At 38.8% G+C, this 22,577-nt stretch overlaps 6 protein-coding genes across 8 annotated transcripts; 4 read left to right on the top strand and 2 right to left on the bottom strand.

Annotated features, from left to right (window-relative positions):
- Positions 1-7: 7 nt before the first annotated feature.
- Positions 8-2,387, bottom strand: OTP81 (Tetratricopeptide repeat (TPR)-like superfamily protein). Its single transcript, XM_012988720.2, has one exon. It carries the CDS (start codon positions 2,385-2,387, stop codon positions 141-143), a length of 2,247 nt encoding a protein of 748 aa, XP_012844174.1. The 3' UTR covers positions 8-140.
- A 66-nt stretch (positions 2,388-2,453) lies between these two features.
- BPA1 (binding partner of acd11 1) lies at positions 2,454-5,069 on the top strand. Its single transcript, XM_012988656.2, has 5 exons — positions 2,454-2,764; positions 3,339-3,442; positions 3,576-3,651; positions 4,201-4,284; positions 4,367-5,069. The coding sequence occupies exons 1-5, from the start codon at positions 2,759-2,761 to the stop codon at positions 4,910-4,912; spliced, it is 816 nt and encodes a 271-aa protein (XP_012844110.1). The 5' UTR covers positions 2,454-2,758; the 3' UTR covers positions 4,913-5,069.
- Positions 5,070-5,316: 247 nt separating this feature from the next.
- LOC105964149 (Peptidyl-tRNA hydrolase II (PTH2) family protein) lies at positions 5,317-7,686 on the bottom strand. Its single transcript, XM_012988673.2, has 8 exons — positions 7,528-7,686; positions 7,132-7,367; positions 6,961-7,019; positions 6,721-6,780; positions 6,561-6,630; positions 6,287-6,356; positions 5,927-5,953; positions 5,317-5,692 (listed from the first exon to the last, which is right to left on the bottom strand). The coding sequence occupies exons 1-8, from the start codon at positions 7,541-7,543 to the stop codon at positions 5,643-5,645; spliced, it is 588 nt and encodes a 195-aa protein (XP_012844127.1). The 5' UTR covers positions 7,544-7,686; the 3' UTR covers positions 5,317-5,642.
- Positions 7,687-7,845: 159 nt separating this feature from the next.
- LOC105964128 (Target of Myb protein 1) lies at positions 7,846-10,863 on the top strand. 2 transcript variants are annotated; one of them, XM_088819167.1, is made up of 4 exons: positions 7,846-8,008; positions 8,589-9,133; positions 9,508-9,756; positions 10,217-10,863. In XM_088819167.1, the coding sequence occupies exons 2-4, from the start codon at positions 8,615-8,617 to the stop codon at positions 10,646-10,648; spliced, it is 1,200 nt and encodes a 399-aa protein (XP_088675293.1). In that variant the 5' UTR covers positions 7,846-8,008; positions 8,589-8,614; the 3' UTR covers positions 10,649-10,863. The 2 variants fall into 2 exon arrangements, with proteins under 2 accessions (XP_088675293.1, XP_012844101.1); XM_012988647.2 differs by having other exon boundaries at positions 7,995-8,104.
- Positions 10,864-11,749: 886 nt separating this feature from the next.
- LOC105964119 (Exostosin family protein) lies at positions 11,750-15,293 on the top strand. The gene is made up of 9 exons (XM_012988634.2): positions 11,750-12,386; positions 12,536-12,709; positions 13,247-13,404; positions 13,498-13,639; positions 13,806-13,921; positions 14,014-14,152; positions 14,452-14,562; positions 14,733-14,801; positions 15,034-15,293. The coding sequence occupies exons 1-9, from the start codon at positions 11,889-11,891 to the stop codon at positions 15,154-15,156; spliced, it is 1,530 nt and encodes a 509-aa protein (XP_012844088.1). The 5' UTR covers positions 11,750-11,888; the 3' UTR covers positions 15,157-15,293.
- Positions 15,294-16,109: 816 nt separating this feature from the next.
- On the top strand, positions 16,110-21,136 carry LOC105964111 (cellulose synthase-like protein D3). Of its 2 annotated transcripts, none has more exons than XM_012988622.2 (5): positions 16,110-16,424; positions 16,560-16,607; positions 16,991-17,933; positions 18,134-18,941; positions 19,034-21,136. In XM_012988622.2, exons 3-5 carry the CDS (start codon positions 17,044-17,046, stop codon positions 20,780-20,782), a joined length of 3,447 nt encoding a protein of 1,148 aa, XP_012844076.1. In that variant the 5' UTR covers positions 16,110-16,424; positions 16,560-16,607; positions 16,991-17,043; the 3' UTR covers positions 20,783-21,136. The 2 variants fall into 2 exon arrangements, with proteins under 2 accessions (XP_012844076.1, XP_088675295.1); XM_088819169.1 differs by having other exon boundaries at positions 16,320-16,424; positions 16,557-16,607.
- The last annotated feature ends 1,441 nt before the right edge of the window (positions 21,137-22,577 follow it).

The following is a 22,577-nucleotide window of genomic DNA, read 5'->3' on the forward strand; positions in this document are numbered from 1 at the left end:
GATGTGGTTTCTTCAGGTTTACTCTTGTGGATTATGTTATTGATGCTTGAAAATTGTCGAAATTATTTGTTCGAGACTATGAGCCTAAAACATGAAGAAACGTTTAGATCGATAAAGTACAAACGAAGTCTAATTAACATTCACCAATAATCCATACAAGAGCAGGACCCTCCTCTGAAATGGTGAAACCGATACCTGTCTCTCAACACTATCTCCCTGTCGTAAAGCTTCGATACTAGTTTAATAACAGAGTGACAGTCTTCACAAACACGAAGATTCTTCACAATTCGAATCGGTTGAGACGGGCCGAGAGTAATAAGCCCAAAGGCAAGAGCTAGCCTCTCACTATGAAGATACAAAGCCTTCTCCTGCATATCCTCTTCTTTCACTAATTGCAGTAGCTGTGACTTGTCTGAAACATAACCAACATGTTTTAACCTAGCTGCAACCTCGTCAAGCTTCGAGTATATTTTCTTACACAGAGGATGTCTACTATCACCGACCAGAAACTCATGAACAACACCATTAACCTCTACTGAGCTACAGCCAGGTTCTTTCTTCAATCCGACGTCTCTCATACGCTTCCTCAACTCTGAAACTTTGTCCCATTTCCCCAAATTAGCATATATATTAGATAAAAGCACGTAAGCTCCATGGTTTTGAGGTTCGATCTCGAGTAAACTGTTGCACGCATATTCAGCTAGATCGACATTTCTATGAAGTTTACAAGCACCAAGAAGAGCCCCCCAAACAGAAGCACCAGGAGCCATAGGCATATTCTTTATCAAATCCACAGCATCCTCTAACAGACCCGCTCGACCAAGAATATCGACCATGCAGGCATAGTGCTCCACACCAGGGGCAATCTTGTAATTTTGGTCCATTTGAACGAAAAACTCTCGACCCTCTTCAACTAGCCCAGAGTGACTGCATGCGGCTAGTAAATTGGTGAAAGTAACGGAACTAGGCCTCACCTTAGCCTCCTGCATCTTCAAGAACAACTTTATTGCATCTCCACCACGCCCGTGCATGCCCAATCCAGCTATCATTGCACTCCATACAAAGACATCTCTTTTATCAACGGAGTTAAATATTTCAAGCGCCTTGTGTAGATCACCGCACTTTGAGTACATGTCGACTAGTGCAGTGACAAGGTGGCGATTTAACCTCATACCTTCCTTCTTCATGTACACGTGGATCCAGCTGCCAAATTCCGTTGCCCCCAATTGAGAACAAGCTGATAAGGTACTAACAAGTGTGACCTCATCGGGTTTAGATGCCTTGCTGAGCTGTAACTCGTTGAAAATAGCTATTGCCTCGTTGGGGTTACCACTTTGTTCATACGCAGAGATAAGAGCATTCCATGTGGCAATATCTTCTTTACTAGGCAGCTTGTCGAAAAGAACTCTAGCTGCATTAAAATCTCCCGACTTGGCGTATCCAGCTAGCATAGTAGTCCATGAAATTATATCCTTCTCCACCATCTTGTCGAAAAGTTTCTTCGCATCCTTCATACTCCCGCACTTGGTGTACATATCAAGAATTGCGTTACACAGAATCAGACTGAGTCTGATCCGATTTGTCTCTATATACGAATGCACCCATCTTCCGAACTTCACATCCGACTTCTTCCCACAAGCAGATAAAACACCCACCATTGTAACATCATTCGGTTTTAAACCTTCCTCCTCCATTCTGTGAAAACACTCCACCGCCTCATCAACATAACCGTTCTGAGCAAGACCATTGACCATCGTATTCCACGAAACAACATCCCTTTCAGACATACTCGAGAAAACCCGACGAGCCATGTCCAAACACCCACATTCCGAGTAGAAATAGATCAAACAGTTGCTCACGAATAAATCGGAACTAAAACCCTCCTTAATCACCATCCCATGAATCCCTTTTCCGAGCTGGAAATCATCAAGCTTGGCAGAGGCTTTGATGACAAAAGGGTAGGTGAATTTGTTGGGTTTTTCGCCACCCACATGAAGTAAGCGAATGAACATTAAAAGGCAGTTAATGGGTTGAGGACTGGAGGCAGATGCACGAATGAGGATGTTCCAAGAGTAGAGATTTGGTTGAGGAATTTGATCGAACACTTTGTAGGCGTAGTGGAGGCTGGATAATTCCGAAAGAGCATAGGATTGTACGAGTTTGCTGGCGGAGAATGGGTCAAAAAATAGGCCACAGCGAAGCATTTGAGCGTGAATTTGCTTGAGCTGCCGTGAATTTGAGCATTTTTCGATGAGTGTAACTGTGGGGTGGTTTGCAAAGTACCGGTCGTTATTGACAGTTACGAAATTCGTGAGCGGAACGCTCGGAGCCGCCATAAGATGGTTCGGTTCAGCCACACCGCACTTTCTAGTTTTGTCTTGGGACATAATTTATTATCTAGAAAAAATAAATTATTATTTTGTTAAAATATCTAAATAGAAAAATAAATATTTATGATTATGAATATCACAGGACGAAGAAACGTGTCGGTGTTATGTGGGCCCACACGTGTTGCCATGCGGTCCAATAAATTTCTCATCAAAAGCACATTTTTTGAGAAGCCTTATTCAGTATTTTAAACTGCACAGAGAATCAAAACCTCACCATACTTTCCTGCCTTTCGTAGAGAAATCTCATCTCCAAATTTGCTTCTCTCTCTCTAACACACACACACATAGCACACCAGTTTCCATTTTTTTTTTCATTCGAATCCAAATAGGTTTTGATCTTTCTCCCGAACCAAATAGACTCCGTTCCTATGTCGGTTAGTGATCTCTATTGCCCCCTGCATGTCGGTTTATTGAATTTTTTTTCTTCATCTTAATAGGTTTTGTATGAAATATACCGATGGCATATCGATCTATATCTTATTTTCCGATATGGCTGTTTAATTACAATTTGTTGATTTAATTTCATCTTGTGTTGCTAAAACGGAGCGCGGTGGAGAGATTTTGTTTGTTCGATTCCTCTTTAATTCGTTGAATTGCGACTCATGTTTTATTTAGTTCTTCTCTGCAGCATAATTTCCCAAATTTGTTTGTGTTTTTTCGTCCGCTGTCAATAGATTCAATAATGAGTTGATGTGGTGTGGTATTTCATTAGCATGGAGGACAAGTAGGCTGATTATGGAAACTGTGACTCCAGATCCAGATTTTTTTTTTTTTTTTTTGTTCACAGTAATGCTGACAGCAATTATACAACAAGTAATTTGATCATAGAAAAGGATATGGAAATTTTTATTTTTCTATGAGAATGTTTCGGAGACATGATATACAGCTTTACCTTTTGTTGCTACTCACAAATCACAATACATTTATCTGCTTATTTTGGCATGACAGATCAGGACTGTGAAAGTAAGCAATGTGTCACTTGGTGCTACTGAACAAGACATCCAGGAGTTCTTTTCCTTCTCAGGGGTAATTGAATATGTTGAAATGAAGAGGTTCGATCACAATCTCTTTTTTCTCCTCTGATACATGGTTCCAATTATACATTCTCAGTATTGTGATTGTACATTACTCAAAAAAAGAAGTATTGTTATTGTACAATTTATATTTGCTCCATTTTATGTTTAGTGGGAACGAGCGATCTCAAACTGCACTTGTCACTTTCAAGGATCCGCAGGGTGCAGAGACTGCAGTTCTTCTTTCGGTATCCTTCTCAATCCCCTCAAGTCTTTCTATATGTCACCTTGTAGCATGAAATCACTTGACCAAGTATGGTATTTACAAGGAAACACTATAAAATGTGCTTTTTTTTAATTTCTCACAAGTGAGATCTGCTGTACACTTTCATGGATATGGTGTGTGATTGATATATCAGAAACTGTCTGGACTAGCTGCTGGGAAGTTATTTCTTCCATGATTCTTATTTGATTAATCAGTAGAGGTTTTCTGGGAGCCTAGCCTATTAAGATTTTTCCTTTCAAATATCCTTTAATTTTGTAGGTAAATAAGCAACTAATCCTTATTGAGAATAAAACTCATAATCAATTTCTCTGATCTAATGTTTTCTTTTATACTCTTGTTTCTCTTTGTTGTATCTTTTGATTGAATGTTGTTTGTTTATCTTCATTTTATTTTTGCTATTTTGGTTAACATACAGAAAGAGAAGTAAAAATAAAGTAGAAGAGTTTTACTTATTCCGACACCATTTCTGATTCTGAAATTCTTAGGCTTTTGCCCTTTCATTATTTTGCAGGGAGCTACAATTGTTGACCAGTCAGTTAATATTGCGCTTGAGCCAGATTATGTGCTTCCACGTGCCGCATCAGCACCATTTTTGGTATGAAAATAAATAAGACATAATATCATTTCTAATCCTTTTCTTGTAAAAATATTTCTGAAATGTTTTTCATTTTCTTCAGGCATCAGAAAGCATAAATGTTGGCGGTGTATCTGCTGTCCAAAAAGCAGAAGACGTTGTGAGCAGCATGCTAGCCAAGGGCTTCATATTGGGGAAAGATGCTGTTAACAAAGCAAAATCCTTCGACGAGAAGCACCAGTTCATATCCACTGCCACAGCCAAAGTAGCTTCACTGGACCAAAAGATTGGATTGACCGAGAAAATCAGTATCGGGGCAACCATAGTCAATGATACAGTGAAGGAAGTCGACCAGAAATTTCAGGTTTCTGAAAAGACCAAATCGGCTTTTGCCGCTGCTGAGCAGACTGTTAGTAGTGCAGGATCTGCCATCATGAAAAACAGGTATATTCTAACAGGTGCTTCATGGGTTACTGGTGCATTCAGTAGGGTGACTAAGGCTGCTGGGGAAGTTGGGCAGAAAACGATGGAGAAGATGGCTGAAGAAGAACATGGAAGAAATTTAGCTGATGGTTATGATCATGTCCAAAGCTCCGAATCCCCAAAAGCTGAGAAGAAACCCTCCTCTCCAAAGGGCTTGATTCTCTAAATTTGTTGGGCTGATAGTTTTTCTGTATATATATGTTTACGTTTTCGGGGTTGAATTCTTTTACTAGAAAGTAGCTTGTTATTTTCCATGTTTGGTCATTAGGCTTGAATAAGGGACATGAAATATTGCTGGATATTTACTGCCGTTTATAGTACTAGTCTTCCGTCTTGGCATCAGGATATAAACTCTTACAGTTATTGGCATCTTTGCTAGACAAGTTTCTTATCTTTGCACTGTAGATGCATGTAATTTATATTATTGGATGGTATGATCTATACTATAGTGTTGATTGAAAGAATATTATTCAAATTTTTACGAACCAAGAGAACCAGCTCTTTTATGCTAATATGAATATCTTTACGTAAATGAATCACGGCCTATTGAATTCATCGAAACAAGTTGAATTTCAGGCCTAAATTTGGTGCCATTAATGGAATTTAAATAAGAAACATCAGATCTAAGCTGTTCAGGATACATCCCGATACATTTTTCAACTTTTAATGCAAGGCGTGCAAGCCTTTGAAAAAATAACAGCGTGCGAACAAGTCGGATAACATTACACAGTTCAATAGGCCCACATCCAGAAAACGATAAAGACGCCTCACACAAAACGGTTCATGTTTTAAATTTGTCATCATCATCATCATCATCAGCTGCAAAGGAACTCGTCACATAGCCAAGGAATCATCACACTGTTTCTCCTGTTACATAGTGTAGGAACTTGTCTTCACTATAAAAGCTTCAATCCACCAGTTACATCATCAACTAGGTCGGCTGGTCCTGCACAAATATGAAAGATAACTAATAAATTTACAGGCAAAATGTACAGAGTATACTTATATGACTTCCACGCTGGTGAGTCAGTTTGGTTTATTTGTCCCACAAGATTTGCAATTTCCAACAGTGTGACTCAAAAAAAAAAAAAAAAAAAAATATCGGCTTTAGGAAGAGAAGTTAATCATGTGTATAACATTTTTGCCATGTAAGTATAGGCAACAGAAATTAGAAACTTACCTAGGACGGCCATCACTGTCCTTGAATCTGCAATACAGGAACGAAGGAAATAAGTCATTAGCTAATGAATATGATCAAGAATATGCAGACAGTATTCAACAATTCGAGCATAAAGTCCTTATTGTGCTCATGCAGATAGAATCACACAGCCATTTAATTGATGCGGTACAAATTTGCAGACATCCTTTTATGACTGTTTATACTACTATTCTCACTCGGGTTTCCCTTAATACATGTAACAACTTCTTGATCAAAACCAAATTAAAGAAAGATCTCAAAATCAATTTCAGTAGATTTATGAACACAAAACATTGTCAGTTAGTAAACAAGTCTCGAGGAAGCAAAAAACTATGCACTCACTTGGAGCAATCTGTGTTCTGCCAGCATCAATTGTAACATGTGTTGGCAAATTTAGGGATTTTGCCCTTTCCTGTATGAGAAAAAAAGACAGAAAATATTAGATAGAAAAGACGTACTGGTGATAAAATTGTTTCAACTCCTCGAGAAGGTTTGCAAGAGAATTCAAGTTCAAAATAGCTGGTGCTGATCTTTCATATGTAGATGGAAATAACTCTATACATCAAACACACGTTCCATAAAAATACAAGCCAATTGTTTGAGATGCCAGCCTGACCTGTAGAACAAGCATATCATCTTCACTTTCGATTTTCACAACAACCTTAACCTGCCCGCACATCTCCCACCTGCATAAAAAGCACACTCGAATAAATATACAAATTGTTATATATGTTCAAGTAACTTGAGAACGATTTGCAATAGCTCCACGAAAGTACCTGTTCAAAGATTTCGGCGCCCGGTTTAGTATTTTCTTGTACAGCCCCAATGTCGCATGGCTACAACCAACAGAAATCATTCGGTTACGAGTCACAGTGAAAACAAAAATTTCCTACTCAATAGCCACCAAACAACGACATACATTACTACAAAATATAACTGCCCCACAGAAACCATTCAGCTAATATATCTATAGCAAGAAATCATAGAATGCACTTGAAGTTCAAATTGACTATTACCTGCACTGGGCAGCAATCTTCCCTTTCCCCATTTTTAGGTCATTCCTCACAACCAAAACCTGCACTCAATCATCACATCACACCCTCTGTTACACAAAAAATTCTCAACTCAAAACCTCATTTCTCTCTCCAATGAAATACACACGAATACAAAAAAACCTCAAGTAATACCATTTTGAAATCTTCGATAATTTCGGCAAGTTTTTCAACCTCAAGAGGCGGTTTACCCCGATTAATTTTTTTCCTCCCACCATCATTTATTTCAGCATCTTTTGATGATTTAGGAGCAGCACGAGACGAACGCCGCCCCCCAATAAGCCACCCCAGAGCCAAACAACCTGCCCCGATGAAAAACGCGCTAATCCATGTCATCTCTATCATACCCAAGCCCATAAGAGCATTCTGCACTGCATTCGCAACACCATTATTCATAACCAATTTATTATTATAATTATTTGCAGAATGCAGGAGGGGAAACGGAAATTTTGAAGAGAACTGGAGATTATTGCTCAGGATTAGAACACAATTTGCCGCATACACTGCCATGGTAGAGAGAGAGAGAGGTACCTTCGATAAGCTGCATCGGGAATCCTCTGTCTCGAGAGCAGAAATACGGCGTCGTATGATCTACGGCGGAAGATTTTAGCCTATAAAGAAGGACAGAAGACTGGAGATAGCACTGTTTTAAGGCCGTGTTTGGCCCTTTTTTAAAATTTCCCAAAATATTTGTTAAAATTTTCAATTTGGATTTTAAAAACCTTTAAAAAATAATAATAATAATAATAATAATAATAATGACCGGCAAAAGTGTTAATTAATTACAATTAACAGGTAATTAGAATTAGGAGAAGATATAATTAGCGGGCCTGCAGCCTTGGAATATTCGGGAGTGGAAAAAGCAATTAAAAAGAAAAAGAAAAATAAATAAATAAAAAGGAAAAGTATCTCTCAGACTCAGACTAGGGAGTCGCCCAAACAACACGCAAAAAAGCTCTTTCACACTACAAAGTCTTCTTCTTCTCCAAGATTTTTTCGCTTCAGTTTTAAGGTACTAATTCAAACCCCCGTATCTCGATCTAAACTTTTACTTTTTCCCTTCTGTTTTTTTTTTTTGATTTATCGTCAAACTTTGCGCAGCGTAAAGGTTTGTTGTGTTATTTTACTGAACGTCGAATTTGTACTGAGGTTCATCGAATTTGAATTTGAATTTGAATTTGATCGGGTCATATAATAGTTGAATTTGATCAGGTTATATGATGGTTGTGTTGTTTAATTTATGGATTTTTTTCTCCTATCATATTTTCGTGCAACTTTTTATTGTTTATGTGTTAGTCTGATACTTTCTCCAGGGGAATTTGTTGCAATTTTTTGTTTTCGATTGAAACGTGAACAGAATGAAGAAGTTTTGCTTGATTCTTTGATTTAGGGTTCCGCAACTGTTATGGCTGGAGGGTATTGGATTTTGAATTTGAACTGCTGACCTATTGATTGAAAAAAAAATCTAGGGTTTTTGGCTTCAGATTGTCAGATATTAGTCAGTACTAGTTAAAGTATTGGAGAATTGGTTTAAATTTTTGTGAGGACTTTGTAAGGTAACGATTTCTTACATTTTTGTAAAATTGTTTCAGGGGTGTCTGAAGCATTTGCTGAAAAGATGAGTGACAATTTGATGGATAAAGTTACTGCCTTTGGCGAGCGCTTGAAGATTGGGGGTTCTGAGGTGGGGCAAAAGATTACGGCTGGTATGACCTCGATGAGTTTCAAAATGAAGGAATTGTTTCAAGGCCCAAATCAGACAGACAAGATTGTTGAGGAAGCCACAGCTGAGACTCTCGACGAGCCTGACTGGGCCACAAATCTTGAACTATGTGATATGGTCAACACGGACAAGATCAACAGTGTTGAATTGATTAGGGGAATAAAGAAAAGAATCATGCTCAAGATCCCGAGAATTCAATACTTGGCTCTGGTGTTACTTGAAACTGTTGTGAAGAATTGCGAGAAGGCGTTCTCAGAGGTTGCAGCTGAGAGGGTACTGGATGAGATGGTGAAGCTGATTGACGACCCACAGACTGTGGTCAATAATCGGAACAAGGCTCTTATGTTGATCGAGTCATGGGGAGAGTCCTCAGATGAGTTGCGCTATTTGCCTGTTTATGAAGAAACATATAAGGTACTCTCGCAGTTTGTGTGGCTCAATTGCTTGTTTTCGCTGCTTCTTGTTCATTATAGCCTTCTTTTGTGTTTAATTGCAATTAAAGATTGAGCGATGCAATAATATATAAATTTCCTGGAGTTGTCCATTAAGTGCTTCAACTCCGTCATGCATGCGCGGGGCATGTCGAATATTAGATTCTATTTGCAAATGTTATGAATTGCATCAATTGTTTCGTGAATTTGCAATTGAATGACTTGAAATATTTGCTGATTATCTGCTACATGTTATATTAGCATGTCAGTATCATATGTAGGAAAGTAGCAGTTGGTTAATATAAATTGGGCTTCTGTGTTTTTTATGTTCTTTACAATTTTATCCTTCTCGTTTAGAGTTTGAAATCAAGAGGAGTACGCTTCCCTGGTCGTGATGATGAGAGTCTGGCTCCAATATTTACTCCGGCAAGATCTGTGGCAGCTTCAGAGCCAAATGCCACACTTGCACAACAACTCCATCACGAAATCCCCATTGCTCAAAGCTTTTCAGCTGAACAAACAAAGGAAGCATTTGATGTGGCAAGAAACAGTATTGAGCTTCTCAGCACTGTTTTAACCTCCTCCCCGCAGCAAGATGCTCTGCAGGTACTTTCATCGGTCGATGTTTTCTGTCTGCTGTCGAACTACCCATTTCTATTATTGTGTATTTGGAGTCCATTTAACTCTATGTTTGTTCGTTTATTTCCATTTGTGATTTCAGTTTTGGTACTATTTTAGCATACAACATTTTTGCCTTTGTCTCGACCAAATTAAAATTTAAAATATTTTCTAGGTTGATCATCATTGTATCTGTAGATACTCATGCTACCCTTCCTTGCAAAAAATGTGCATAATACATTTCATCTCATGTATTTGCCATCTTATTTTGTTGCTCAAAGTTGTTATCTTCACTGTTGATAAAGTTTACTGGTATTTCTACGTCAAGAGTTTTATCTCAGATCAAATGATAACCCGGTAGTTACTTTAGACTTCATTTTTCCGTTTTAATTTTTGTATCTAGGTTGTCTTACTTCTCATAGTTCTTGCATACTCTATTTCAATCCAGGATGATTTAACCATCACACTTTTTCAACAATGCCACGAGTCACAATACACCGTCCAAAGAATCATCGAAACAGCTGGCGACAACGAGGCCCTTCTCTTCGAAGCTCTCAACGTGAACGACGAGATTCAAAAAGTTCTATCGAAATACGAAGACATGAAGAAGCCACTGGTGGTCCCGCAGGAGCCGGAGCCAGCTATGATTCCTGTTGCAGTGGAGCCAGATGACTCGCCCAGAGTCGGTACAGAACATGCTCTCGTCAGAAAACCATCATCAGGTGCTACTCGACAAGGAGGCAACAACAACAACGATGAAATGATGGACGATCTTGATGAGATGATTTTTGGTAAGAAAGGCGGCGCCACATCATCATCTTCGTCAGGACAAGATGCAAAGAAACAGCAGCCACCTAAAGATGACCTCATCTCCTTTTAAGTAGATAGATAGATTAATCAATTGACCATTTGTTTATGGCATGCTGGTGTTGATATTTTTTTACTTCTGATATTTAGATCATCCTCAGACAATAAAACTGCGTCTTTTTTTCCTTTTTTTTTACTGTTTTAATTTGGAAATTCGGGTTATTCTTGATCTCGACGCACATGTATGCATGATATTCGTAATGGAACTGAACTGGATTTGTTGCCTTAGCATTCAGTATTCATGTCACAGATTTGGAGTTATATTTGGTGAAACGTTTGTGGATTGTGGTCTTGATTTTTACCCTTCTTGCTCTTTTCTTTTACTATTCTAAAAGCTAGGGATGTGCTAGGCTCGGTTCGGTTCGGTTTTTGGCTAAAACCGAACATGAACCGAATATATCAGTTTTTGTACAATTAAAAACTGTGTATATTGGTTTTTTATCGGTTCGGTTTTTTTCGGTTTCGGTTTGGTTTCGGGTACAAACAAAAAAGTACAATTACAATTATTTCACAACTTATTAAAATATAATTACAATTATTCTCACATCTTATTAATGCAATGAAAATATAAAATCTTTAATCCCATAGAACTTAATGTAATTTAGAAATGAAAATACAAAATCTTTAATCCCATACGTAATTTAGAAAATGTAATTTAGAAAATGAAAATATAAAATCTGCTTCATTTTTTTTCCTACTTTCATCTAAAACATTATTAAAACCATGAACTCAAGTAAATTTTTAATTATTAAATAAATAAAATACAATGTCTCAATTTATGAACAAATGCTTAGAATGGAATAAGTAATTGAAAGATAGAAAATAAAAATTAGGGTAAAATAATACATATATTATATAAAATGAAGTCATTTTATAGTTTCGGTTTAGTTCGGTTTTTCGGTTCGGTTATTTACCTTTCCACCATACCGAACCGAATAATTCGGTATTTCAAAAATAAAAAACTGTACATGCGGTTTGCTATTCGGTACGGTTTGAAACGGCTCGATTTTTCGGTTTTTCGTTTTTTTTCTCACCCCTACTAAAAGCCTTTGCCAAAGTGTAGCTTTTAATCTAAAAAAAATAGAGAAATGATAAATTCTGGAAAGAAAATGATACATTATAAAAAGTATTTTGAGGAAAAAAAAGAAAAAAAGTTGCCTTCCTTCTAACGACAGTTGCTCTCCACTTGATCTAATCAGTGGACACTTCAATTTAGAGGTGATTTCTTGTTGAGGCGATTAAACCGCCGGAAAATGGCCGGAAGACACCACTCCTCTGCCTCCGCCGCCCCAAAATCTCAGCGATCTCCGCTCCTTCTATTCACTCTCTCTCTCATCTTCCTCTGTATTCTCTTCTACATTTTCGCCTCTTCTTCGTCTCCCTCTTCCACCACTCTCCGCCCTAGCACAATCCACGCGGCCTCAAACTCCGTAGTCGACTATTCTTTCGTTTCTTCACTCGACAATTTCCTGATCAACTCCAAATCCAAATCTTCCTCTACGGTTCCAGACGATACAGTTCGAGGCGATGTTACAGAACATGATGTGAAGATGCTCGACGATTTGATTTCACAAGTAGAGGAGAAACGGATTTTTGGAGACGAAAATTCGTTTTACTCACCAGTTAGGGTTTATGTGTACGATATGCCGTCGAAATTCACCTACGATTTACTCTGGCTGTTTCAGAGTACATATAGAGACACTACTAATCTCACTTCTAATGGCAGTCCTGTTCATCGATTAATCGAGCAAGTGAGTTTCCATTAAGCAGCGATTCATTAGCTGAATGATTTTTTTCATCAATTCCATTTCAATGAAATCATTTTGTGGATTCAAGAATACCTTTCAGTACTTTATTTATGATTATGCTTTTTGTTCATGCGGTAATGTTTTGGCTGCAGCATTCTATTGATTACTGGTTATGGGCGGATTTGATTGCGCCAGAGTCGCAGAGGTTACTGAAGAATGTGGTTAGAGTTAACAAACAGGAGGAGGCAGACTTGTTCTACATTCCATTTTTCACTACAATAAGCTTTTTCTTAATGGAGAAACAGCAATGCAAGGCGCTTTATAGGGTGTGAGTGCGTTACCATGGAGTCTTGTACTTTACATTTTTATGTTTGCTTATGCTTGATTGCAGCATTTTTAGCTACTGTGAGCATTTTAAAGTTTTTTAGTTGCTTCCGTGTTTGTTGTTGAAATGGAGTTGCATTGTCTGTGTGAACTTTTTCCTCCGAAGGTTTTGAAGGATAATGTTAAGAATGGTTGCCTGCTCTAGCTAGTTTATTTTTTTAGGACATTGCAAATGCTGGACGAGGATAGTTAATTGTACATGCTTTCTGTTATATGAGAACAACAAAAGAAGTAGACATTCTACATTTAATGCTTTTCATGTGGCATTAGGCCACCGTATGTCATGAAAAAGAAATTCAGTCGTCTTTTCTTGGTAACCGGAATTTGATTTGGTAGCATGTTTAGGTCAGGGCCTAATGAAAGAATTCTCTCCTTGTATTTCAATTATATTGTCTTGATTTGAAACTGATCTCAAAAGACTCACTAATATGTGTTACGTGTATGAGATTTAATATGTATGCTGTGTTTTCTTGATGTAGGAAGCCCTGAAGTGGGTTATGGACCAACCAGCTTGGAAGCGGTCTGAGGGTAGAGATCATATCTTACCAGTTCATCATCCTTGGTCTTTTAAATCTGTTCGGAAGTTTATGAAGAACGCAATCTGGCTCCTTCCAGACATGGACTCAACTGGGAATTGGTCAGTATTTACCTTTAGTTTCAGCAGTGAACCAAATTTAGTAGATTATTGCAGAAAGATAGCAGCTGATATATGGCTCTCTTGGTATTTCAGGTATAAACCTGGACAAGTTTACCTTGAGAAAGACGTGATACTCCCATATGTTGCCAATGTTGATTTGTGTGACTCCAAATGTTCAATAGATTCAAAGAGAACCACACTGCTATTTTTCCGTGGAAGGCTGAAAAGGAATGCTGTAAGATTTTTATTATAAATTAAAATGTGATGTTATATAGTTAAGCTAAGAGCCCATATTCATTCAGTACTTTAGAAGTTCACTGAGAAGGATATGGAAGCCGGGGGGGTGTATGGAGATATGTGATGGAAAATGAAAAAAAAGTGTTTTCTGATTTTGCTTCCAGGGTGGGAAAATTCGTGCTAAACTTGTGACGGAGCTTAACGGCGCCAAGGATGTGATCATAGAGGAGGGTACTGCCGGAAAGGAAGGAAAAGCTGCAGCTCAGATTGGCATGCGCAAGTAAAATTTAGCTGCATTATCACAATGGTTTTGAGCATTATGACCAACAGAGAAGGGAATTATTTGACTTACTTGCTTCATTCCTTGTTCAGGTCTATATTTTGCCTTAATCCAGCTGGTGATACTCCTTCATCTGCTAGGTTGTTTGACGCAATTGTCAGTGGGTGCATTCCTGTAATTGTTAGTGATGAACTGGAGCTTCCTTTTGAAGGAATACTTGATTATCGCAAGGTATATGCCTTCTCTTTGGTGGTTTCACTGTACAAATTGCTCACTATATCTCCTTGAAATGATAACAAATAGGTGATTTGAAAACGCGCACAAGAGTTTCAAATCTAGATTTGAATTTGTGGATATTAGAAAAACATGTTAAAGTTGGTAATATATGAGCTTTTAGATTTGTTGTTAACAACATATAGGTAAAGGCGTATAGCAATTTGTAAGTAGTGCTTCAGAAAAATAATGTCACTGTAATTAAAACTTACTCAGCAGCCTTTTGTGTGTGACTGAGACCATTGTTTCTGTGACAGATAGCTGTATTCGTTTCTTCTAGTGATGCCGTGCAGCCAGGGTGGCTCGTATCATTTTTAAGAAGCATTTCTCCCACTCAAATTAGAGAGAAGCAAATGAATTTAGTTAAGGTATGTGCATCGCCAATTTATGTATTACATAATCTTTGAAGATCATGTTTCGACCCATTTGTGATGGTCAAGTAGTCATAGATTCCCTTTCTATACTAATTAAAGAAAGTTTTTTTTTTATAATTTTATTTTGGGTTGACATATGATTAGCTATCATGTCCTTATTTCAGTACTCAAGGCACTTTTTATATTCCCATCCAGCACTGCCAATGGGTCCAGAAGACTTAGTTTGGAGAATGGTTCGTTACTCCATCTCTTATTTACTAATACCAGTAACTAGTTAGCACTTAGCATATGAAGTTTTCTCGTCGGGTTAGCTCGTAAATAGCAGTTCAAGAGTTGCTATACTGAATCCTGAAGTCTTGATGATGAAATTAAAATTGCCTTAAATAATGAAATTAGTGAGAATCCATCAATTCTCTGCTGCAAGTTTTTCTTGTTCTTCATATTGGTTGGGTGTAATATGAACAGATAGCAGGTAAATTGGTGAACATAAAGCTTCATTTAAGGAGATCGCAGCGTGTGGTGAAAGAATCTAGAAGCGTGTGCACTTGCGACTGCAGGCGTCCCAATAGTACTAACCCAATACCCTAGTCTTATTAATTGTTTTTTTTCATCCTTTCATTTATTTTTTGGTCAGTTTATGTAATTGTTTGTTCTTGTTATTACAAATTGAGAACTGTGTTGGACAATAATTAAAAGTAAAGAGAATATACTGGACCTAAAATGAAGATGCTTCCTCCATTTGTAATATGCATTTCTATTATTCATGTTGATTGTCAACTGACGACCAATAACAAGGAGAAATAATGTGGTGTAGTGAAAAATGATAGAGATAAGAAAATAGAAGATGGAACACTAGGAATATAATATATATTGATTATTCTAGTTGCTGCAAGTATACTGTTTTCGGTTGGCATGTGGAAGATGTAGTGGAGGCTCAGTTTCCCATGTTTATGAATTCGTATTCACATGAAGAAGATGCGTGTTTTTGTATTTATTGGGTAAATTGAAGCGAAAACGTGTTTTGACGAGCATGGGACGTGCGCTGCATTTCCTGATTCATTGATTGATTAATTGTCTGCCTGGCATTATTATTATTAACCATTAACCAATGTTTCCTCGCAACAAACAAATCACCGACTTTTCTTTCTTTTTCAATTTTATTTTGTTTTCCCCTATTTTCATGGCTTCTAGTAGGACGGACTACTTATATTTGTTTTTTTTTTTTTTTTATAATTTATGTCAAATTAGAGAATGTATTGATTTTGGAATATTCCTACAAAAAACAACATTTCATACGCATTTTACTGTTTTTATGGAATATTTTTCACCACCGCTCACGATGTGATTTTAAAATGTTGTCTAAATTTATTGAAATATTTATTTAATGATTCTTTTTTATATTCCACCAATTTGGATTATTTGGCCCAAATATTTACTTAATAGTAACTTCTTTCTACTACCAGTTGGACTATTATTGGTCGGGACTAACATTTCCGTAAATGATGGGCAAGAAAAGATTAAAAAATAATAAATAAATAAACAAACGAGGAAGAAAGAGAAGAAAGTAGGTGAAAAAGACACAAGTAAAAAATTTTGTCCGAAAATCTTCAGTAATAAAAATGGTTGTCCAGCAAAGTTCCCTCTGTCTCTGCTATCTATATAAACACACACATACACGCACTCGTTTACGCGCATTCGGCCAGATTAAATAAATGGAAAGCCAATTAGTGCTGCAATCTTATACAATACAATAGAGATAGAGAGAGAGAGAACGAGAGAAGAAGACTTCAAACAAACCAACTGGAACAGCCGGCGAGCACTTCTCCGTTACCTTTGTCTTCACCTGCTTCTTCAAGGTATCATTACTTGTCACCTCTGACTCTCTCTCTCTCTCTCTCTCTCTCTCTCTCTATATATATATATATATATATATATATATATATATATATATATATATACATCAAAATCTCTCATTTCCAATTTTACAGCAGCACTAATCGTCGAGGGGATTCAGTCTTCTCAAATGAGCATTGTTTTAGGTATGTTTTCCCTCTTCTTCCTTTTCAGATTTTCTTTTTAAATCGTTTGACCTTTTTTCATCTTTAAATCTGTATAAAATCTCGTGATCATCAATTCGATTCTATAATTTCTATCAATAAATGTACATTCTGTGTGTATAAGGTACGACTTCTGAGCATCTTGTGCTGTATATTGCTAATCCTTTGACTTTAGTTTGACTCTCATGATCTGTACATAATGTTTCAGTATCAGATTCTTCTTATCAATACTATCTTGTGCTGTAAATAGCAATCTGCTCATCTTCTCGTCAATGCTAAATCCCTTTGACTTTAGTTTGACTTTCATGATCTGCATTACTTAGAAGAAGTTCCTTCTGATTTTAAAAAATTGTCTTATGTTTCAGGATCAAGATTTTCTCACATTATATTTGAGTGTTAGAACTTCCAACACATTCAAATGGCATCCAAATCTTTCAAGGCAAGCAGATCAGATCTCTCTTCAGCATCGTCCGACGTGCTCGATTCCCAAAACGGGAAGCCGCCGCTGCCGCCACACGTGACCTTCGCCCGCCGCACCTCCTCCGGCCGCTACACAAACTACTCCCGAGATGACCTGGACAGCGAGCTCGGTAACAGCGAGTTCCTCAACTACACCGTCCACATGCCCTCCACTCCAGACAACCAGCCCAACAACAACAGCACTAACAACCCTAACGTCTCTCAGAAAGTCGAAGAGCAGTACGTGTCCAGCTCGCTCTTCACCGGCGGATTCAACAGCATGACGCGGGCCCACCTCATGGACAAGGTGATCGACTCCGACACCACCCACCCTCAAATGGCGGGGGCGAAAGGGTCTTCTTGCGCCATCAACGGCTGTGATGGAAAGGTGATGAGTGACGAGAGGGGGAACGATATCCTCCCCTGCGAGTGTGATTTCAAGATTTGCAGGGACTGTTACGTGGACGTGGTGAAAACAGGGGACGGGGTTTGCCCCGGGTGTAAGGAGCTCTACAAGAGTGCTGACGTGGACGAACTGACGGAGAACTGGCGGTCGTCTTTGCCTCAGCTTCCTCCGCCGCCTTCTTCCGGAATGTCGAGGAGGCTGTCTTTGATGAAATCGACCAAGTCGATGCTGGTGAGGAGTCAGACGGGTGATTTTGACCAGAACCGGTGGCTGTTTGAAACAAAGGGTACTTATGGATATGGGAATGCTATATGGCCAAAGGAGGGTGATTTTGATAATAGCAAAGATGGTAATAGTATTGAGCATTCTGACTTGGTCAACAAACCTTGGAGACCGCTCACTCGTAAATTAAAGATTCCCGCTGCCATCATCAGTCCATACCGGTAAATCTTGTTTTTTTTCCTCAGCAAATGAATAGTGAATACTGAATTAATGGTGAACATTGTATGTATCTGAACAAGGAGGTTATCTAACTGCAATGATGTTGTGTGATTGTCTGATATAATTTATTGTTGCAATTTCGGGGTATTTATGCTTATCATTGTACGTAAAAGTATGAAAATCTTTCATCGATTGATTGCAGGCTTCTAGTTGTTGTGCGATTGGTTGTTCTCGGGTTTTTCTTAACATGGAGAATCCAACATCCAAACACAGATGCAGTCTGGCTATGGGGGATGTCTGTAGTTTGTGAAATATGGTTTGCATTTTCTTGGATTCTCGACCAACTGCCAAAGCTCTGTCCTATAAATCGAGCCACCGATCTAAACGTACTGAAAGAAAAATTCGAAATGCCGACACCTGGCAACCCCACCGGAAAATCGGATCTCCCCGGAGTAGACATCTTTGTCTCCACAGCAGATCCGGAGAAAGAGCCGCCACTCGTCACAGCCAACACCATTCTGTCTATACTAGCGGCAGATTATCCGGTTGAAAAGCTCGCTTGCTATGTCTCTGATGATGGAGGAGCACTTTTGACATTTGAAGCCATGGCTGAAGCCGCCAGCTTCGCGAACCTGTGGGTCCCGTTTTGCCGTAAGCACGGAATCGAACCTAGGAATCCGGATAGTTACTTCAGCTTGAAGAAAGATCCTTATAAGAACAAAGTTCTGGGCGACTTTGTGAAAGACCGTAGGAGAGTGAAGCGTGAGTACGATGAGTTTAAGGTTCGGATTAACGGTCTGCCAGATTCTATTCGCCGGAGATCCGACGCTTATCATGCTAGAGAAGAGCTTAAAGCCATGAAGGAGCAGAGGCAGAAGAGAGACGACGAGCCATTGGAGATTATCAAGATCAAGAAAGCTACTTGGATGGCTGATGGGACCCACTGGCCCGGCACTTGGTTGACCACCGCTTCCGAACACTCCAAAGGCGATCATGCTGGAATTATACAGGTAATCTATATATATATATGTAATGTTTGTGTGGGTGTGTGTCTATATACAAGTCAGTGCAAAATTAAGTAACTGTATCTCTTTCTTATTAGGTGATGTTGAAGCCTCCAAGCGATGAGCCGCTTAATGGAACATCCGAAGATTCTCGAGTGGACCTAAACGACGTCGATATTCGTCTTCCGATGCTTGTTTACGTTTCCCGTGAGAAGCGGCCTGGTTATGATCACAACAAGAAAGCAGGGGCCATGAATGCTCTGGTTAGAGCTTCTGCAATTATGTCAAACGGTGCATTTATACTCAACCTCGATTGTGATCACTACATCTACAATTCCCAAGCCATGAGGGAAGGCATGTGCTTCATGATGGACAGAGGGGGCGACCGCCTCTGCTACGTTCAATTTCCCCAGAGATTCGAAGGCATCGACCCTTCCGATCGATATGCCAACAGAAACACTGTCTTCTTCGACGGGAACATGCGGGCCCTAGACGGGCTTCAAGGGCCCGTTTATGTGGGTACGGGTTGTCTGTTCAGACGGGTCGCCCTATACGGGTTTGACCCGCCCCGTTCGAAAGAACGGAGCTCCGGCTTCTGCTGCTTCGGCAGAAAACGTAAAAACCACTCTGCTATTGCTGCTGCTGAAGAGAATCGGGCTTTGAGAATGGGCGATTCGGACGATGAAGAAATGAATCTCTCACTCGCTCCGAAGATGTTCGGAAACTCGAATCAGCTAATCGATTCCATTCCAGTGGCCGAGTTTCAAGGCCGTCCGCTCGCCGACCACCCTTCTGTAAAAAATGGCCGCCCGCCTGGGGCCCTCACAATCCCCCGGGACCTTCTAGATGCTTCCACAGTGGCCGAAGCCATAAGCGTAATCTCGTGCTGGTACGAGGATAAAACCGAGTGGGGCCAGCGTGTGGGGTGGATTTACGGGTCAGTTACTGAAGATGTTGTGACGGGTTACCGAATGCACAACAGGGGTTGGAAATCGGTCTACTGCGTGACGAAACGTGACGCCTTCCGTGGGACAGCCCCGATCAATCTGACGGATAGGCTCCACCAGGTCCTACGGTGGGCCACCGGCTCGGTCGAGATTTTCTTCTCGCGCAACAACGCCATATTAGCGAGCTCGAAGATGAAGATTCTCCAGAGAGTCGCGTACCTCAACGTCGGAATATACCCGTTCACCTCTGTTTTCTTGATTGTCTACTGCTTTCTCCCCGCCCTCTCGTTATTCTCCGGGCAGTTCATAGTGCAAACTCTCGACGTAACTTTCTTGGTTTACCTACTCCTTATTACAATAACTCTATGTGGTTTAGCTGTGTTGGAAGTGAAATGGTCCGGAATCGAACTCGAGGAGTGGTGGAGGAACGAGCAGTTCTGGTTGATAGGTGGGACCAGCGCTCATTTAGCCGCCGTTTTTCAAGGGCTGCTAAAAGTGGTGGCTGGGGTGGAAATTTCGTTTACACTGACTTCGAAATCGGGCGGAGATGATGACGAGGACGAGTTTGCTGACCTATACATAGTGAAATGGACGTCTCTGATGATTCCGCCGATTGTGATTATGATGGTGAATCTGATTGCGATTGCGGTTGGTTTGAGTCGGACGATATACAGTGTGATTCCACAGTGGAGCAGATTGTTGGGGGGTGTGTTTTTCAGCTTTTGGGTTTTGGTGCATTTGTATCCGTTCGCAAAGGGGTTGATGGGGAGACGAGGGAGAACGCCGACGATCGTGTTTGTGTGGTCGGGGCTTATTGCGATTATTATTTCGCTGCTTTGGGTTGCTATTAATCCTCCTCAGGGGAGTAATCAGATTGGAGGCTCTTTCCAGTTTCCTTGATTTTATATGGTTAGGACAAATCTTTTTTGACTTTTTGTTTTGTTTTTTTGAAAAAAAAAAAGAGAGGGAAAAACCTTAAATATATATATGTGTCTGGTCCTATTTTTTTGCAGACTTGAAATATTCAGACAATTCTTTTTTGAGTTTCTCATTGTTTATATATATAATGATATATACAAACTGCTTAGATATACATTTTGCCCGAGGGACCCACCATTTGTACTATTATTAGCGGCGTTGGCCTGAAGGCTGGTGGTTTTAACCCGGTTCAGGTGGCAGCGCCGCCGCTGTATGTAATTCCTCCAAAATTGTTCTCGAAAATAAGATTAAAAATATTTTGTATGGTGAATCAAACCAATTGCATCACATTGGATTCATAATCAATAACATTGAATAGTACCAACACTATATTTAATCCCTATACTCAGATTCAAAATAACTGATGTTTAAGGTTTCGGGCACGTGTATTAAGAAAATTAATAAATATGTAATAAGACTAAATTACTCCTCCATCTAATTATTTTTATGAGAACTAATGTTTGATTGAATTTATATAGAAAAAATAATTAATGCAACATTGAGATTCTAAAATCGAAAGTGAAATAACAACAACAAAATTCAAAGTGGTGAATAATATGAAATGGATGCGTATTCAACATTGAAAATCAATAAAATTTGACATTATATTGTTGTGAAATGATCATTGGCAGCAACAAAGAACGTCGGAAAAGCCTCGTTGTGGAATGCAGGTTCCGGAGTTGAACTTTCGATGTATGCATAATCCCAAACAAGCATCATCTCCGAATGAATCCGAACATACCGCGTAGCAAAATGGGTCTACTGCTTCCTTTCCTTCGCTAGCTGTTCAATTAATCCATCCACAATCTAAGCGACTATAAACAGTTAAACCTCTATAAATTATTATAGTCAGTAACAACAAAATAGTAACAACAAAATTCAATTAATCGTAAAAATATAATTAATGAAATAGTAATACCCGTGACAAGAGCAGAGGCAAAAGCCATGATGACGAAGAGACAAAGAAGAAGATATTTAATCAATTCCATTCGATCTTCTTATTGGTCAAAGCATGAATTAAAATCAAATAATTAATTAGGCCGGCGTGTGTGTTGAGAAATAGTGGTGATTTTTATATTCATATAATTTTAAATTATGTATATATATATGGTAAATGTCATCACTAATTACCTAATTTGTGTGAGTTGTAGTAACAATTAAATATGATTGGAGATAATCTAAATTACAACCGGAGATTCTGCAGACGATGATTATTGGATTATTAATGCAGCTAATAGTCAATCACCACGTGTTAATTGCTTCCAAAATCCAGCTAATGTGGGTGATTTGTGGAATCTTTAATGCAACTCTTTTCTATATATTTATTCACTGCTTTCTATATCAATTATTTCTGTATATGATTTCTGATATACTTATAGAAATGATTACGGCTGAAAATCAAATCAAATCAAATCATATAAATTATATATAAACATATATATATATATATATATATATATATATATATTTATTGAGAATAGGTGTGTATAATAAATAGTCATTTAATTTATGATATTTTGTTGGCTTAGCATGTGTCGAAATTGGAGCCACAAAACTCAACTAATTTCCTCGTTTTCCAGCTTGCTAGAATTCTACGGGTACACAAAACGTCATTTTACCGACTATGCTACACCGGATGAAATACATCGGGCAAATTTTTACATACACAAAAATAAATTTGTATATGCAGATCAACGGTCAAAGACTCACTCGATGT

The sequence above is a fragment of the Erythranthe guttata genome, chromosome 6 (genome assembly GCF_056151865.1).
Source record: "Erythranthe guttata isolate IM_541 chromosome 6, IM_541, whole genome shotgun sequence".
NCBI classification, from domain to species: domain Eukaryota; kingdom Viridiplantae; phylum Streptophyta; class Magnoliopsida; order Lamiales; family Phrymaceae; genus Erythranthe; species Erythranthe guttata.

What these genes read in the sequence shown, in the direction of transcription:
- LOC105964128 (XM_088819167.1), top strand. Translation starts at nt 8,615, where the DNA reads ATGAGTGACAATTTGATGGATAAAGTTACTGCCTTTGGCGAGCGCTTG. An exon ending in TTTATGAAGAAACATATAAG is followed by an intron (nt 9,134 to 9,507) that starts GTACTCTCGCAG and finishes CTTCTCGTTTAG; the next exon opens with AGTTTGAAATCAAGAGGAGT. An exon ending in CGCAGCAAGATGCTCTGCAG is followed by an intron (nt 9,757 to 10,216) that starts GTACTTTCATCG and finishes ATTTCAATCCAG; the next exon opens with GATGATTTAACCATCACACT.
- LOC105964111 (XM_012988622.2), top strand. Translation starts at nt 17,044, where the DNA reads ATGGCATCCAAATCTTTCAAGGCAAGCAGATCAGATCTCTCTTCAGCA. An exon ending in GCCATCATCAGTCCATACCG is followed by an intron (nt 17,934 to 18,133) that starts GTAAATCTTGTT and finishes GATTGATTGCAG; the next exon opens with GCTTCTAGTTGTTGTGCGAT. An exon ending in ATCATGCTGGAATTATACAG is followed by an intron (nt 18,942 to 19,033) that starts GTAATCTATATA and finishes CTTTCTTATTAG; the next exon opens with GTGATGTTGAAGCCTCCAAG.
- BPA1 (XM_012988656.2), top strand. An exon ending in GAATATGTTGAAATGAAGAG is followed by an intron (nt 3,443 to 3,575) that starts GTTCGATCACAA and finishes TTTTATGTTTAG; the next exon opens with TGGGAACGAGCGATCTCAAA. An exon ending in CCGCATCAGCACCATTTTTG is followed by an intron (nt 4,285 to 4,366) that starts GTATGAAAATAA and finishes CATTTTCTTCAG; the next exon opens with GCATCAGAAAGCATAAATGT.
- LOC105964149 (XM_012988673.2), bottom strand. An exon ending in TTATCGAAGATTTCAAAATG is followed by an intron (nt 7,020 to 7,131) that starts GTATTACTTGAG and finishes GATTGAGTGCAG; the next exon opens with GTTTTGGTTGTGAGGAATGA. An exon ending in CAGAACACAGATTGCTCCAA is followed by an intron (nt 5,954 to 6,286) that starts GTGAGTGCATAG and finishes CCTGTATTGCAG; the next exon opens with ATTCAAGGACAGTGATGGCC.
- OTP81 (XM_012988720.2), bottom strand. Translation starts at nt 2,387, where the DNA reads ATGTCCCAAGACAAAACTAGAAAGTGCGGTGTGGCTGAACCGAACCAT.
- LOC105964119 (XM_012988634.2), top strand. Translation starts at nt 11,889, where the DNA reads ATGGCCGGAAGACACCACTCCTCTGCCTCCGCCGCCCCAAAATCTCAG. An exon ending in GCTCAGATTGGCATGCGCAA is followed by an intron (nt 13,922 to 14,013) that starts GTAAAATTTAGC and finishes TTCCTTGTTCAG; the next exon opens with GTCTATATTTTGCCTTAATC. An exon ending in AGCAAATGAATTTAGTTAAG is followed by an intron (nt 14,563 to 14,732) that starts GTATGTGCATCG and finishes TCCTTATTTCAG; the next exon opens with TACTCAAGGCACTTTTTATA.